Genomic DNA, 12471 nt, shown 5'->3' on the forward strand with positions numbered 1-12471 from the left:
AGTGTTTAGCCTTGCCCAATAATAAAAGATTTGAATGGGAAACCAACAGACGCAATGACAGTCAAAATCACTTAAATTAAAGGTAAAAAAGAAACTTTACAACAAGACAGATGTTCACCCTCGCCATGAACAAAAGCAAAAGACTTTTCGGTATAGTGTGGGGAAAGATACTCTGCATCTCTTCACCGTTAAGGGGGTGAGGGCATTTATGAACACTTGGATCCTGGTTTGTCTCAAAAACTGTTACCTACCTGTACGATAACTGTTTGAGGGGTGGGTGCAGATGTGTATTCCACTCAGGTGTGCGCGCAGCAAAGCCAGAGAATTTTGCCAAGCAGTACCGATGGGGGTGGTGCTCATGCCCTCTTGCCCCTTGGTCCCTCCTCTGGCTATCTAAGAGCAGCACTGCCCCAACCCCCTTCGGTCCCTTTGTACTGAGCATCAGAATTGAGACTCCAATACAGAGGGGATGGAGGGTGAGTTGTGGAGTATGTGTCTGCACCCACATCTCCAACAGCAGCAGTTACCATACAGGTACGTAACAGTCTTTTCTTCAAGTAGTTGCAGATGTGTATTCCAGTCACATGCCTCACAATAGTATCAGAAGGAGGTGGGGGGCTTGGAGTCTACTTAAACAGCAAGTGCAGGGCTGCCTTCCCAAAATTTTCATCTGATTTAGATGCAGTTGTAATAGCATAATATTTGGTAAAAAGTATGTATGGAAGACAAGTAGCAGCCTGCAAACGTCCAATATTGAAATGTCACTCAAATGTGACTGAGGTTGCCTAAGCACTCATCAAATGAGCTCTTAACCTCTGTGGAGGCGAAGTCTGAGCTATCCCATAAGTTGTTGTAATACAGGCTGTTAGCCAGCTGGAAATCATGTGTGTAAAGAGTGCTTAACACTTCATCTGATCTGCAAAGGAAACAAAAAGACAAGGCCATAAAGGCACTGGCTTAGTTCTTTCTAGGTAAAATGCCAAGCATCGTGTCTCATTCCATGAATGAAGATGCAATCTGCATTTGAGAGCTGGAGAAAAACACAGAGAAGTAAACTTAAGATGGAATTGTGACACCACCGTGTTGTTGGACAAACTGAATATAAGAAGAACTGTTCATTCTGGGCAAGACAGCACAACTGAGGTATTAGTGGGACAGAACTGATATCCTTGTGTGGGGGATCACAAAGTTCTGCATTCTCATCAGCACTCAGGACTGTTTTGAGATAAAAGAAAAACCCTGCTAGAATGGACCAGATTTAAATCAGCCGTTCTGTTTTTTGTGCGAACAGCTGAAGTAGGCAAATAGATTTCAAAACAAGGCTTGGACGCTTCTCCTAGAACATTTGTATTTTTCTTTTAAAATCTTACCTTTGTAAAAGTAGCATTCTTCCCCTGAACAGTGGTTTTAGCTGTTATCTGAAGCTGCTGGCACACAGGGATCAGTTTGTCAATCTCCAACAAAAGCAAAGGTTTGTCGTCTTCTTCTAGCTGAAATACATTTTAAGAGGTTAAAACCATTCAGTGTTACAATCACAGAACATATATGTAAGTTACAAGGAAAACTAGCAACCCCAAGCTTCCAGGCAAACGTAAGTGTAAAAGTGGGGAAGTAAATAATCCCTTTTACCATTAATTAGTCATACATTACCTGATTAGAAAAGGCAGTGAGAACTGAAGCAAGCTTTATGCCCTCTGTAGCAAAAACCTGACACAGAAAAAAGTTATTTAGAGTTGTTTATTTTGCAAATACATTGGATAGTTTAAGAACAATAGACCAGTGGCTCTCAACCTTTCCAGGCCTGAAAGTACCCCTTTCAGAAGTCTGATTTGTCTTGCATGTCCCCAATACACCTCACTTAAAAACTACTTGCTGACAAAATCAGACACAAAAATACAAACGTATCACAGCACACTATTAATGGGAAAATGCTTATTTTCACTATATAATTATAAAATAAATCAATTGGAATATAAATACTGTACTGACATTTCAGTCTACAGTATAGAGTACTATACACAAATCATTGTCTGTGTGAAATTTTAGTTTGTACTGACTTTGCTAGTGTTTTTTATGTAGCCTGATGTAAAACTAGGCAAATATCTAGATGAGTTGATGTACCTACAGGGGTACACATACAGCTGGTTGAGAACCATTGCAACAGACTACTACTTAGTATTACAACAAAGCGATGTGCTAGAAAATTAAAGGCAGAGGGAAATATTTCTTTTCCATACTCTGGAAACATTTTAAAATTATATACATCTGCCTGCATTTTTCAGGCAATTTTGAAATTACACGATACAGGACAAAACGACATTTTCTCAGATTAAAAAAATTGCTTTCCCTGCAAAGATTCAGAATATGGATGCAGAGTGATGAGGTTTCATTTTAACACAGTGGTTCTCAAATTGTTGAAGTCCCATGCAAGGATTTGGTAAATGGATTTCTCCTGGTGCTCCTTTCTTCCCATGTGTTGCCACTACTACCCACTCATCCGCCAAAATTCATTTTCTATCCCATGTCCTTTCATGCTATATTCTCTTGCATTCCTTCTTGTCTTTTCTATTATTTAAATTCTTTTGCTTTTCCCCTTCCTCCTGTTCAAAAGAAAGCCACCCAGGGAAGGATGGAACATCAGTTACAACTGAGCTGAGTGTCACACAGCAGAGAAATCTGTGCCTGAGCCTGCAGAAAGTGAAGGGGCCTTTTAAAGATCTGTACAATCTTCTGTATGCCTCCTTGGGATTAATCTGATATCTCAGACGTCCTTTCACAAACTTATTTGTACAGAAACTTTACACTTCTCTCAAACTAATATCCAAATTATAGAACGTCAAAGCTTGATGAACACTGTCTTAATATTTTAATAGCAGCCCCTCAAACTAATTCCTTGAATGCAGGTATGCTGGCTATCAGGAAAAATTCTACCTTGGTTATGGAGTGTCTGGGAATTTTTAATGCTAAAGACCCCAACCGCAGAACTTTAAATTGCTCTGTAATTCAGATACAAGAATAAGACAAACTGACCATTAACAGCATCTTAGATAGTTTACTAGTCCCTGTTTTCTCAATATAAATTACCTCTGCTTGGTGAAATAAATCCTGGGTAGTCTTCAGCAGCCCTTCTCCTCTGAAAGAGACAATAAATACCATGTACAGCTGATGACTGCTTAGTCTGTTCCTTTGTTTTTTACATAATACAGTTTACATGCTTTTTCTCCTCCTAGAACTTGGCCAAATGTAGCCATTATATATAGCCAGTCTGCTTATCTGAAAAGAGGACTGGAAGGAACATCCCAGGTCCCTGAGTCCAGCCCCCTGCTATCAGAGGAAACCCCCCATAATGTAATCCATTTCACAAATGATCCAGTTCCATCTTAAAACCAATTAGATTGTTTGCCTCTGTTACTCCTATTGTGAAGCTGTTCCAGAACCTCACTTCTATAGTGGCCAGAAACATTCTAATTTCCAGCACAAATTTATTCACGAACAGTTTATATCTAGTTTATATCTATTTTTTCTTGTGCCAATACTGTCTGTTAGCTTTAAAAGTTCTTCACCCTTGCTGGTGTTTACCTCCCTGATATATATACCCCTCAGCATATAGCAGAAATTCTTGTTATAAATCCCTAAGTGCTTGACCTTGCACTTTGCACTATTAAATCTCATCTCATTTCTATTACTCCAGTTCTCAAGGTCATCCTCTTCTCCCTGTGTAATATTCCTATGCTCCTCTGTATTGATGCCTCCCAACTTTGTGTCATCAGATTTTATGAGCACCCTCCTTTCTGTGCCAGTGTCCCCAGAGCAAACCTTGAACTCCACTAGTAACCTCCTTTCCAGCCAGATAGATCTAACATTTCTCTGGTCTAAAAAAAATAAAAAACAACACAACAAAAATCAGTTCTTATTAAAACCCCCCCAAAAAACAGTTATATTAGTCTTGCACAATTTACCTTTGGTAAATCCATTTTCCATTTACCTCCGTGTCTTGTTCTGAGGTCTTATATACTATTGGGATCAGATTAATGAGTCTGTAGTTTTCCGGATAATGTTTTCTTAAATATAGGTACTATGTCTGCTATTCTCCAGTCATATGGTACCATCCCTGGTTGGACAGATTAAAAATCCTTGCTTCTGGACTTGCAATTTCATGTGTCAGTTCTTTTAGTATTCTGGGATAGAAGTTATGGCCCTCTACCCTGAATGCATTAAGCTCTTTGGGTTTTGCTTTCACCGTGGATGTAATCATTTCCATTTCTATACGCTCCTTCCCATTAGCCATCATGCTTTTGCCTTGCTATCGTGAGAGGCACTGGTGACTGCTCTAATCACAAACCTCTTTGAGACTGGAGGCTTGTCTACACTATGCAACTTTTAGCGACAAGGCTGTGTTGACACAGCCTTGTTGCTAAAAGTCAGCGAGTGTGAATGCTCTTTTGCAGTATTTTGTTGGCACTTTTGCTGACAAAATACTTCCAGCCCCGCGAGCGACATAAGCTGTGTCAGCAGGGGAGCGTTCTGCCAATGAAGCCGTGTTCACGCTGCCGCTTGCGTTGGCAAAACTTTTGTCTTTCGCCTTTTTTTTTTTTTTTTTTAAAGTACCCGTGAAAGACAAAAGTTTTGGCAACAACTGTGCAGTGTAGACATACCCTGGGTATGAACAAAGCTTTCAAGTAATGTAATTGTTAATCAGAAGTCCCCTCCCCCTAAAACAAAAGGGGGTTGTGAACCCACACAGGAGTTTGCACTAAGTGGCTTTTGCTGAGATATGTAGGTGTGGGCGTGTGTGTGAGCAGAACACAGACATTGAGAATGGGCAGAACACAGAGAGAAGCAGATGCAAAAAGTAAGAGAAGACAAACAGTTGCAGATTACAGTGTGACCAGAGAAAAAAAGCAAGAGCGCTTTTGGGTCTGGTGTTGGCTAAAGAGGCTTGGGGCTGTAAGCCAAGAAATGCCTCCTGCATTCAGAGAAGCAGGACTTTGTACATTCCTTGTAAATAAACAAGTTTTCATCAAAGAAAATACCAGACCATCAATTTCTAATGCCAAATGGAACATCTCGAAGATCCCTGAAATTTGATTAGACCCTAAGATAGAAAAGGAGCAACAGCCCCCAAGATCTGCAGTGTAATCCTTACTGAAAATCAAGGCAAAGTATATATTTAGTTTCATTATTCTTGATCTCTACCCCACCCTCACAGCATAGTGGCTCTACATCTATTCTTGTTCTCTATTTATTTATACAGTTAAAGAATCTTTTACTATTTGTTTTAATTTCCTTTGTTTCAATTTGATTTGCTTCAAGTAAATATTCTATTATATAGATAAAACCTCCAATAATTAACATTAAAGCTACACATTTAAACAAAGTCAGGGAAGGCAAATATTAAAAGGTTCTCAAAACGTTAACCTGCCCACACTGTACAAAACGTATATTTTCAATATCCTAACTAGTTGTCATTTTCAGTTAGTTATGACCTTTCCGATTTTCCAGTCTAACTCCAATCTTTTTCTGCCCAAGTGGGAGAGATGATTACATATTAAGTGATATTTAAATATAAAGCCTGAAGGGATTTTTCTGTCATTTGTGTTTATTGGTGAGCAAAATGTCATAAGGTGCTGAAGTAGCAGTTTTTTTCATTCTTCAATAATTTCAGTGGCTGCAAGGGTTTTTTCCTCATACTAAAAATCAAAATGAAAAAAATCACATCTAGACTGAGGCATCTCAGTGCAAAAGGAATTTTTTTCAGTAAGGTACAAAACATTGGAATACAAGGTTCTTATGAAAGCCCTGCTGCAACCTTAATTGCAGCTTTCACAATTTTGAAAAAGAGAACGTAGCTACTTTTTTAAAATAAGTTAAAGAAGGATTAACCTTAATATGTGACTTTCTTGCTTTTTAAAAATTGTTACAAAAATTACATTTGAAAGTCAGGTTTTTTGGTTTTTTTTTTTTTTTTTTTTTTTTTAACATAAGCAGTGAAGTTTTCAAAGCTGACGAAGGGAGTTAGTCCCACAATTACTGTTTGGCTTTCAAATGGGAGTTGTGTGACTAACTCTCTTCGTCAGCTTTGAAAATTTCAGTGTATGTTTCTTAAAAAAAAAAAAAAACTTTCACAGAAAGTCCTAAAAACAGCTGCTTGTCAACAAAATCATGTCCAGCACTTAGAAAAGCTTACCAAGCTGTTTAGTGATGAAGTATTATACACTAGAATATAAAATCAGGAGGCATATGGATGAAACTCAATTATAGGTCCCTATAATGTTCTGCTTTCTTGATAAAGCCAAAAACTGTCTCTGGTTTCTAAGGTCTACAAATACATTTTTCCTTTTTAAACTGTATTCAGAGTAATTACCTGGTAAATAAGTACATGGAGTGGGCCATGCTGGAAATACTTTGTCCATGGCGCACAATCTCATTCTCCTGGTCCTCCCATTTCTCAGTCTCAGAGTCTACATCAGACGTGAGCAAATGCAGTTCTAATCCAAGTTTTCCAAGTTTTGCTTGTTCCTGTACATGATAAACTTACTGCATTTTTTCCACTCACTACATTCTTTATACAAATTAACAAATATTTAAAAGGTTCAATACTAAACAGAGGGAAGCATCTTACCTCAGTATCAAGTTTGACTGGCTTTAATGCTTTCAGATTTGCATTATGCTTCTGTTTAAACAAAAAATAATTTAAAGAAAAAGATTTATAAAAGGTATAGGCACTCAATTTAGTAACAAGCCACAGAGTAAACTATAAGGTCATCTTTGTAAGTACTTTGCAGAATGGGATTTTAGTAATTAAGACAGAGGCCTATATGCTCCATATGATAGATTTTTCTGTGCACGGAATAGGAAACTGCTTCCTACTTGGGGTTTCTTCTGAATTGTTCCTTGTGGGAGTGGGATTTGTGTCCAAGGAAAAGTGAGGGGGTTCTGCCCCTTAGACTTCCAAAGATTCACCCAGACCCCAAAGCCCCGCTCCTGCATGGCAGCATGACCTGCTCAGAAGCTAAGTAGTCCTTGCGGATAGCTGCATCCTTTTTATATCACCCTCTCAGGGGTGATTTTGAAGCTATAAAGAGGAGCTACCTACTGGTTGACTCATCAGCTCTTTGGCAGGTTTCCAAACTGAAATCCACACAAACCCAGGAGGGGCATGCTGCTCCTCCTCCTGTGCCACTCAGATCCTTATTGACTGTAATGGCTAGAGGCCAACACAGGAGCATTCAGTGGAACTGATGCTTTTCTCATTCCCTGGATTTGCTCTCTTTTATAAATGTCTTACTATGGGCCAGATAAGGATACCCTTGCTCAGGCTTAGTAACACCTGACTCCATGGCTGGTCCTACCGATTTCAAGGCAATCATGAATTACGCTGCTCTTCAATGTAGTATCAGAATGTGGCTGTGTGTGTTTTGTAAAGCATTGGTTCTGAACCTTTCCAGACTATGGTGCCTCCTTCAGGAGCCTCAAGTCCGAACCCCACCACCTGGGGCCGAGGCATGTAACTTAGCTTCAGGGGGCCTCTTGTGGCATGTGGACCCCGGCAATTGCCCTGTTTGCCACCCTCTGAGACGGACCCTGCACTTGCGACCCCCCTAAACCCTTCCCGCGTCCATCAGGTTGAGAAACACTGATCTAGATGAGTTGACGTACCCCCCGGCAGAGCGCTGCACGCCCCCAGGGGTAGGTGCACCCCTAGTTGGGAACCACTGCTGTAAAGCATCTTGGCACAATGCAGCCTCAATCGTGCTTGAGGTTTCTAGGCACTAGTGCAATACTATTACTGCTCGCCTGCCACAACTGGCCACTCGCTGTTATTTCACTTTCATGGATGTTCCTGCCAAAGTTCCCAAAGGCTTATTATAAACTATGAATGTCTATCCAAAATACAGTATAAGGAACGGATCTAATTCTGCATATGTACTAGAAATTGGGGGCGAGGGGGGAATTGCACTGGCACCAAATGATCCACCAAAGAATTTACACATTCATAGTACTGAATGTCATTTAAGTTTATTTCGTGTAATATATTTTATAAGTACAGTAGATTCTGTTTCTTATCGACCTCTTGGTTCGCAGCAAAAAGTTGCCATTATCTGGAAGTTGCCAATAAGCAGCAGGCAGGCTTATGGGGCTGGAGCCAAGGAATACATTTTAACTGTGCCCTTTAACCAAGTATCAGGGGGTAGCCATGTTAGCCTGTATCCACAAAAAAAACAAGGAGTCTGGTGGCACCTTAAACACTAACAGATTTATTTGGGCATAAGCTTTTGTGGGTAAAAACCTCACTTCTTCAGATGCATGGAGTCTTTAACCATGTTACTGCTTTGCTGTGTGGGAGGTTGTACCACAGTTCAAAAACAGATCACACACAGTTAAGCATTACCTATATTAAAGACAGAACCATGTTTTAACTCTAAAAGGGACCACAGTTCTGCAACTGAATTCTTTCTTGAAATGGTTATGGTAGCATAGAGATCCCTTACTGCAGGAAGTATGTATGGCATGACATAACAGAATAGGCTGTCTTCTCCCAATAAATATATGTTATCTTAAAGACAGTTGACTCAAATATGCAAATAGGAGAATATTACATTGAATGGCAATGCTAACAATTCAGAATGACTTTTATTTTCTGTTACTGTTCCTCACTGGGGATTTTGCTGGCCTCAGTAACCTTGCTGAAGTACCAGCTTTGGGGACCCAGCCCATCGCCCAAGGTTGAGCATATAGAGATATCTGCATATCTATGTCAAGTGCACACAAAAGCGTTCATGCATTTTTGTAGATTTGGGTCCCAATGCCATCCATAAGTGCATAAAAGAAAAAGTATCTTCATCAGAGAATAGCAGAGTTGTGTGGCTTTGGTGTCGGGAAAGTTGCTCAACACTGATTTCTCCCTTTACAGCAGTGGTGGGCAACCTGTGGCCTGCGAGCCGCACGCGACCCATCAGAGTAATCCTCTGGCAAGCTGTGAGACAGTTTGTTTACATTGACTGTCCGCAAGCATGGCTGCCCACAACTCCCAGTGGCCGCAGTTCACCTTCCCAGCCAATGGGAGCTGTGGGAAGTGGCAGACAGCACGTCCCTGCAGCCCACACCACTTTCTGTGGCTCCCATTGGCCAGGAATGGCAAACTGTGGCCACTAGAAGCTGCAGGCATCCATACCTGTGGACGGTCAATGTAAACAAAGTATCAGAGGGATAGCTGTGTTAGTCTGGATCTGTAAAAGCAGCAAAGAATCCTGTGGCACCTTATAGACTAACAGACGTTTTGAAGCATGAGCTTTCGTGGATGAATACCCACTTCATCAGATGACATGCATCTGACGAAGTGGGTATTCACCCACGAAAGCTCATGCTCCAAAACGTCTGTTAGTCTATAATGTAAACAAACTGTCTCACGGCTCGCCAGCAGATTACCCTGATGGGCCATGTGCGGCCCACAGTCTGCAAGTTGCCTACCACTGCTCTACAGACACTGTCTGATCTATAAGGACTTATCTACTCATTGAGATTCAGGAAAGTTAGTACAATTTAAAGGTATGAAGTTAATTTACATTGCTTCATAGAGTTTAAGGCCAGAGGAAACATTAGATCTTCTTGTCTGACCTCCTGTACATCACAGCCCATTCATTTTCAACCAGATACCCCTTTATTAAGCCCAAAGAATTCAGTCTAACTAAAGAATTCCGTCCTCAGGAGGCTAACCTATGTGCCTTTGAAAGAACAGGAGAGATCAATGTGCCACCAAAGCTTGAGACCCCTGTAAAGGCAGGGAATTCATTAGGTGAGAAATGTCCACATGATCCCAGCAAGCAAACCATGCTCTATGCTGCAAAGGGAGGCAAAAACCCAAACCAAAACCCAGCATCCCTGGCAATCTGACCTTGGCTAAAAATTCTTTCCTGACCCCAACTCTGGCAAATAAGTATGATCCTGAGCATGTGAGCTAGACACACCAGTCAAGCATCTAGAAAGAGGATTCTCTGTACCACTGCTCCAACCCATCTGGTGTCCCATTTCCAGCCATGGGCAATCTCTAATGCTTCTAAGAAAGGTGAAAAAAACCCACAGAATATACCCAACCAATTGTGCATCAGGAAAAAAAACAACATTTCTAGGGCTGTCAAGCAATTAAAAAAATGAACTCATGCATCAGATGAAGTGGGTATTCACCCATGAAAGCTCATGCTCCAATACGTCTGTTAGTCTATAAGGTGCCACAGGACTCTTCGCTGCTTTTACAGATCCAGACTAACACGGCTACCCCTCTGATACTTGTCACATTGGTATGTTCTTTGCGTTTTGTTAAATCTGCTGTGAAAGTGTTCTTAAAATGAATATGTGATTGGTCATAATCCGAGACTGCTTTAACATGAAATATATGGCAGAATGTGGGTAAAACGGAACTGAAAACATACAGTTCTCCCCCAAGGAGTTCAGTCACAATTTTTTTAATGAGCATCATCAGCATGGAAGCATGTCCCTCTGGAATGGTGGCCGAAGCACGAAGGGGCATACAAATGTTTAGCGTATCTGGCACTTAAATACCTCACAACGCCGGCTACAGAAGTGCCATGTGAATGCCTGTTCTCTCTTTCTTATGACATTTTAAAGTAAGAAGTGGGCAGCATTATCTCCCATAAATGTAAACAAACTTGTTTATCTTAGCGATTGGCTGAACAAGAAGTAGGAAAGAGTGGACTTGTAGGCTCTAAAGTTTTACATTGTTTTTGAGAGCAGTTGTGTGACAACAAAAAATCTGCATTTGTAAGTTACGCTTTCAGGATAAAGAAATTGAACTACATTACTTGTATGAGGTTAATTGAAAAATAGTATTCCTTTTGTTGATTATTTTTAACTGTGCAAATATTTGTAATAAAAAATAATATAAAGTGAGCACTGTACACTTTGTATTCTATGTTGTAATAGAAATCAATATATTTGAAAATGTAGAAAAACATCCAAAATATTTAATATATTTCAATTGGTAGTGTATTGTTTAACAGTGTGATTAATCATGATTAATTTTTTTTGAGTTAATCGAGTGAGTTAACTGCAATGAATTGACAGCCCTACTTATTTCCTGACGGATGACTGGTTGAAGCACTACAGCATGAGATTTGATTATCTTATCTTAACACAGAACTGAAAGTGTTATGAGTATGCAGAGTGCAATGCAGGCAATCCTGTTCTGCCTATGGTTCCTGAAGGAAGGGGAAGAGCAGGGGGATTCAGATTCACAGATTTCAAGGCCAGAAGGAACCTCCACAACCATCCAGCTTGACCCTCTGCACATTAAGGTCATAGAATATCTCCCAGACACTGTATTAAAGCATATATATTTTTAAAAGAGCTCTAATCCTCTCTTAAAAGCACTGAGCAACAGTGGATCTACCACCTCCCTAGTAAACTGTTCCAATGTTTAATTACCTTCATAACCAGGAAACTATGTCTTATTTCAAAGTCAACTTTATTTAACCTGCAGCCGCTGGATCTTGTTAAGCCTTTGTAAGCGAGGCTGAAAAGCCCTCCTGGTATCAGATAACCTTTGCACGTGTACGTAGCTAGACACAACAATCAAGTCACCACTCAACTTTCTCTTTGATAAGTTGACCTCCTTGACTTGCATCATAAGGCGCATTTTCCAGCTCCTAGATCAATTTTGTGGCCCTCCTTTGAACTCTCTCTATATTTTCATATCCTCCCTGAAGCATGGACACCAGAACTGAACACAGTGTTCTAGTAGTGGTCTTGCTGTATACAGTGGAAATATCCCTTCCCTGCTTCTACTGGATATTCCCCACTTTTTATACATCCAAGGATTGCATTAGCCCCTTTGCCACAGCATTGCTTTGACAGCTAATGTGGAGGTGATTATTTGCGATGACTGTAAGGCCTTCTGTGAGTCACTGCTTTCCCAGACAGCCTCCAATCCTTGGGCACAACTTGTGTTACAACCTATTTCTCATTCAGAAGTAAAGTGAACATAGTTGGCTTAAGCTTAAGTGAACTAAGGCCTCTTTACTTTTGAACGAGAACATCCACACAGCAGTTTAATGCACTTTCATTTCGCACCTTTGTTTAATTAGTGTTAACTTTTCTGAGTGTCCTGTGTAGACAAGCCACAAGTAATATGCTCTACATGCAGGTCAAGCATGCTACTTAAAGGAGGATGCAGTCTTCTCAGATGTGGGTCTCCCATGCAGGATTTCCATTGCCTGTAAATAAATACCACTTCCCATATGTTTTAGCTATGCAGGAGTCTTAACGTTTCACAAAGATCTGCCTAGCTGTTATTGACCATAATTTCCTCCTATTAGCACAGATACAATCAGTTGCAAAGGGAAAGGTGGTGGCAGGTTTCTGAAGCATGTGTATAGTGGTAATACTATTCTAGTACAGGTTACAGCTGCTTGAAAAAACTATTTGTCATATGGGAATTGTGAGATTTTGAAATTT

The 12471-nt window shown here is 40.3% G+C and overlaps 2 protein-coding genes across 7 annotated transcripts in view; one reads left to right on the plus strand and one right to left on the minus strand.

Annotated features, from left to right (window-relative positions):
- ABITRAM (actin binding transcription modulator) overlaps positions 1 to 12471 on the plus strand; it is a 41890-nt gene that overhangs the window by 25674 nt on the left and 3745 nt on the right. The gene's annotated exons all lie outside the window — the stretch shown is intronic.
- CTNNAL1 (catenin alpha like 1) overlaps positions 1 to 12471 on the minus strand; it is a 156206-nt gene that overhangs the window by 3661 nt on the left and 140074 nt on the right. For 4 of the 5 annotated variants that reach the window (XM_050938179.1, XM_050938177.1, XM_050938178.1 and 1 more), the window contains exons 13-17: positions 6623 to 6673; positions 6365 to 6519; positions 3085 to 3133; positions 1651 to 1707; positions 1371 to 1490 (exon numbers count right to left, since the gene is read on the minus strand). In XM_050938179.1, coding sequence (XP_050794136.1) covers positions 1371 to 1490; positions 1651 to 1707; positions 3085 to 3133; positions 6365 to 6519; positions 6623 to 6673 — 432 coding nt within the window. The other variant, XM_050938181.1, reaches the window with a different exon arrangement.

The sequence above is a fragment of the Gopherus flavomarginatus genome, chromosome 2 (assembly GCF_025201925.1).
Source record: "Gopherus flavomarginatus isolate rGopFla2 chromosome 2, rGopFla2.mat.asm, whole genome shotgun sequence".
Lineage (NCBI taxonomy): Eukaryota > Metazoa > Chordata > Testudines > Testudinidae > Gopherus > Gopherus flavomarginatus.